The 4,935-nt window shown below is 48.6% G+C and overlaps 2 protein-coding genes across 2 annotated transcripts; one reads left to right on the top strand and one right to left on the bottom strand.

The window, feature by feature from the left end:
• Positions 1–1,702: 1,702 nt before the first annotated feature.
• On the top strand, positions 1,703–2,085 carry CABS01_16932 (histone H4-1; the record flags this gene model as incomplete). Its single annotated transcript, XM_060550260.1, has 2 exons — positions 1,703–1,865; positions 1,922–2,085. 2 exons carry the CDS (start codon positions 1,703–1,705, stop codon positions 2,083–2,085), a joined length of 327 nt encoding a protein of 108 aa, XP_060400837.1.
• Positions 2,086–2,391: 306 nt separating this feature from the next.
• CABS01_16931 (uncharacterized protein) lies at positions 2,392–2,625 on the bottom strand (the record flags this gene model as incomplete). Its single annotated transcript, XM_060550259.1, has 1 exon — positions 2,392–2,625. The coding sequence occupies one exon, from the start codon at positions 2,623–2,625 to the stop codon at positions 2,392–2,394; it is 234 nt and encodes a 77-aa protein (XP_060400836.1).
• Positions 2,626–4,935: the final 2,310 nt, after the last annotated feature.

Genomic DNA, 4,935 nt, shown 5'->3' with positions numbered 1-4,935 from the left:
GAGAGTTGCCGTTGGTGTCATAATTACTGCTGGACTCGACAGCGGAAACGGCCATCGTCCTCAAATCGTCCGAGAACGACGGGCCGCCTCGACGACTGCTTGATCGAAGTGGCAGACTTTGGCCAGCCGAGACGTATGGAGTAAGTCATCAATAGGTTGTAAGCACGAGGCTTACAAATTAAAGACCTTGCGGGAAAGTCGAGCAATCCAGGGGCAGTCGATACGACTGCGACTTTCGACATGAGCACAATGTGGCTAGAGACTTCGAAGTCCGGCCTTGACGACCGCGTTCGCTGGCTTGTCCGTTTCTCAAACGCCCTCCAATCTTTTTCTACCACAATCACTTGCTTAAGACCGTAACCGTTTGCTCGCCGACATATCTTGCGCAGACGGCGCCGAGGCGCTTCTTGGTACTGGGGCCTGCCTTCTTTCAGATAGAGCTTCATCCCTTCCACCATAAGAGATGCAGCGACAACTCAGAGCGGACCAAGGTTGTTTAAGCCGTGGTACTCCGCAGACGTTGATTTATGATGTGGCTTACAGAGAAAATTGTATCAAGCTAAGTACACAACAAACAGTGAAACTGCCGGCGGTGTTCGAGTCTTATACAGCCGGGTTAGAACATTTCGACTTCAGTAATCTAGCTCCCAAAAAGACAATACATTGTCTCGGTGCTAAACAGGTCTTTCACCAATGACATAAGACCCGCTGGATGGTTTATCTGATCAGAGTATTCTGTCAGCTTATCACTTGTCGTGTTTAGTTAAGTGCGTGCACGAGTACTACACGAAGTAGAGATCCATAATGGTAAATTGAATGAGCAAACTCAGACTGAGTCTATCATATCTCGGTGACGGCATCAAAGATAGCCTGTGTCAACAATAATCATTTCCTCATTTAGTCATGTTCTTCAGCCTGTAGAGTGCCTGGCCTCCCTTTGTCTCCGCAGACTTTTACGTCAAGCTTGCATGGGTCACGTTCACGTCATCTTCGTAAGGGTCATCATTGCTGTCATGACACGTCCGTAACTTTAAACAGCCCTAAGCTGTCAAAGAGATGGTCGAAAAATCACTGGAGCATCGACAGCCGAGCCGCTACAGCCGAGAAGTCCGCTAGCCATCAAACAAAATTCATTTTGATAACTCCAAAGCCAAATATCAACTTTCTATCTATCAACTGATCGTTGTAACAGCGAATCTGGCCTGTGAAACCTGGTGGTATCGACGCTTGAGCAGTCTTAAGTCCATAAAAAAAAGCATTGGGTTGTGATCAAGGAGCAACAAAGAATCATTGACAGAATAAACCCTACAGCGTGATCTGGCAACACAACCGCGTGCAAATCCATGAATTAAGGTCAATGGGTAGTCCTAGGTCGCCTCGTCAGTTGAGTCAAAGTTCAGAACCTGCCTCACTATGACTCGGGAATCCCCGCTACAGCGTGAAGAATTAGATATAATTTCCTTTCACCCGGCTGGATATTAGTGCTGACATCATTCATTTGTTACATTCAACGGGTGGTTAGGTATGGATTGATGCAAGTAATGCTGTTATTGCGATTGTCCTCAGGCTCGCTCACGGGGTCAGAACATGAGCGCCATTGTATGACACAGAGGGACGATGTAACGAACTCCCTCACTCAACTAGCAATGACTAAGTTATAAGAATGATGGTCATCTAGGGCACTGCCGGCTCAGAAAGCAAGATGGATAATCGTTCAAGCTATGCTAACCATGTGTCTCGTTATAAGTCCGGCATGTTTGGCGCTAAACGCGTAAGGAAATGCTTCAATGATAACATCAGACATATCAGCAAGCCAGACATACGTCGGTTAGCTCGTCGTGGTGGTGTCAAGCGTATCAGTTATGGTTTGTGATAAGCTTGCTATTATACCATCAAGGATGACACTGACTGGTATTCGGAGATGTCTACGATGAAGCTCGCGTCGCGATGAAGTTGTTCCTAGAGAATATCATTCGCAGTGCAGTCATGTATTGCGATCATGCAAACCGCCGAACGATCACCTCGCTAGATGTTGTTCATGCGGTGAAACTGCACAAGAGGGCAATATATGGGTACGGCCATTAATTCGACCAGGGGCGGCCTAAGAGTTGTCATATCTGTAAGGGTGGAAGTGAGAATAACAGCAGCGTCACTTGCGGCGAACACACATCTTACGATGTGAAATATTCCCAAGACGACGAAACTGTCGCGATATCAAGTATGTGTGATTAGGCAATGTGAGCTTGCTTGTATCATCTCTGCCTTAGTAGACCGAATCTTGCACAGGCCCTAGCCAGTCCTGCTGCCCTTCCGCTATATGGAAATCCCGTTCCGTCCGTAATTGATTAGAGTAGGAATCTCCCTCCTCTTCGTGATGCGAAGTGTTCAGGTTCAGCTAAGCCAGGATACACCAAGGCGAGCTGGTGGGCAACTCCATGTCAAGAAACATACAGGCGTATAGCGTTCGGAGATGGCTGAAGCATTATCATCAGCAAGCTCGTTTCTTGGAGCGATTTTGTGGCCATCATATCGAAAAGTGCATGACAGGACAGCCGTTCGCTTTCTATCGAAAGAAAACCGACTGAGCAGCATTTTGCGGACATGCAACGAAAGAAAACGAGACATACCCTCCTGCTTTCAAGAACTACGCGGAGGCCCGTGAGTGAGAGAAAGCTCATGTCGTCCAATTTTATCGCGATCTGACCCCTCCTTCCATGCAGAGTTTGCGTTGCATTGAAGGGACACATAAAAAGCTTACTTCTTTTCACGAGAACGCGCAAATTGGCAAGTGTGCATGTGCGGGCCCGTTTGGGATTGCAACGCGAGTCATTTTCGCCTGGGGTCGACGAATTGAGGCTCTTGGTGCCCTACAAAGGTGCCGCTGGACGATGCACAGGTCGGGTGCCGAGCGATTGACGTTGGCAACACACGATCTAACTGGCTGTTGACAAACGGACAGCATGGACATGATCCGATTCGCTGATTACGGGATGGGGGTCGTCTGGCCTACCGAAAGGTCCTCACGTGGCCGGTCTGGTATTGGTCTTATTTCTAGATCTCACTGTGGTCTGTGCTTGGACGTGGAATTTGCCTGGTACATAGAAGGGTATCGGACCTTATTGAGGACGGTAACGAAAGTGAACAGTTCAGCCACCTGTGGAACGAAAAACATCCACCATCCACCACCTCGCGTAAAGCTTGAAGGATCTGATTACATATCATTCGATCTGAGGTAGCCTGTAAGAATGCCTTGGTGGATCACTCTGGCCGTAGTCATGTCAGATTGCGTGAAGCCAAAATTGTCAACACAGTGTTATGGCGGGAGTGGGATGTCTTGGCCTGTTAACGGGGTTATTATCTGATCGCTAACTATCCTGGACACACGCTTAGCAACCAAAGAATACTTACTCTCTCGATCAGATTGGCTTTCGGCAAGCATCTCGCCATGCGCCTCGCATCTGTTTTGCTGCGCAGACGTGCACATCTGCGTAACGGTATCATCCGGTACGTCTTTTGAATAACCGCTGAAGCATTTGCTGCACGCTTTCGGCCCTGGGTCGGGAATCAGTGGGCACAGTGCTCCTTTCAGTACTGCGGGGCCTGCTTTCCGGTCGCACAACGTTCCCGGCGCCTCCGCGTCCTACGTGATACGGCCGGAAACGGTCTTTCGGAGGGGTTGAGTTTTCCATTTCAAGAGAGGGTGGACGATCACGTGTTTAGTGTACTCGATGTCGTGATACGTAGAAAGGGAAAGACGGAAAAACGTGGGAGGACAAGAGTCACTGATTCGTCTTTTTAACTCTCACCACTGGGAGTGATTGTTTTCTAGGTCACAATATGGATTCACGCGTTTCCATGCTGTCATGTTCCCGTGCTGTTATGTTTACATGCGAACAACCCACAGTAATAATTGTAACATCACGGAGGGGAAACGGGCAGGCGTTGACAACAGCTGTGTTATTAGCAGTTGGGACTATTGTAACTGAATCAGTGGAGGCCCATCAAATTCTTACCCACAGCTTGGGCACATTCTTAACTCCGTGTCGAAGAAGTGGCCATGCCGATCCTCCCTACGCTAAGGATCATGCGGAAGGATTTCGAAAGGGCCATGCGGCTGTTCCGTGAACTTTTCTGCCTGCCTGGCACTTTGTCCAGCTTCTTCGCACGTTACTTGCTCGACTAGCTGAAAAGCATAACGGCAACGCGTATCGCTACGTTCCGATGCCATAGCAGCTCCTCCCTCGTCGGAATTCGTTCGTATTGATCGCTAATCACAGTTCATCTTAAATCCCTCTCAGATGAAAGATAGTGAATATCTCAATATCGTTACCTAAAAAACGTGAGCTGCTGACATAACTCCTCCCGTTTCCATATCTCTCACTCAGATGAGAGGATGAATCTCATAGACGCAAACTAAGACGGCAGGGCGCGTGACAGACTGACTTTGCGTAACGTTAGCTAGACTAGTAAAGAAACAAAAGTCAACTTGCAGGTAGAGAAGCTGTATACGATTGCACAGTGCGAAGCCAGACCGTCCGCAATATCGAATCATTAGCCATATGGAAGTCTCTCGCCCCGTTAGCATAACTATCCCGCGACGGTTACGTCCAACAGGAGTTGGCCTCTTTGTGGTCTACCTAGATTGACCGCCGATGGATTGCGACAGGACGTAACATAACCTTGCGTAACATGACCTTGCGCAACATAACCTTGCCACGCTAGCTATGCTTAGTTTAGAGAATATCGATTCATCACTGGTACTGGAATGCCCACGAGCTGGCTCCCGTTGTTTCTCCGTAACCAGGTTAACAATCCGGGTCCCGAACCTGATTCGGCTTGCGGCTGACAATTACGTAGAATCAGCCAGGGAACTGCGCCAGCTAGCTACTCCGCTGCGATTCGTGACTCGAGTCTCTATTCGAGAGTAATCACACG

The sequence above is a fragment of the Colletotrichum abscissum genome, assembly GCF_030869225.1.
Source record: "Colletotrichum abscissum strain IMI 504890 chromosome Unknown Scaffold_207.1, whole genome shotgun sequence".
In the NCBI taxonomy this organism is placed as follows: domain Eukaryota; kingdom Fungi; phylum Ascomycota; class Sordariomycetes; order Glomerellales; family Glomerellaceae; genus Colletotrichum; species Colletotrichum abscissum.
The sequence above is the reverse complement of the archived record's forward strand: the minus strand, read 5'-3'. Positions and strand labels throughout refer to the sequence as shown.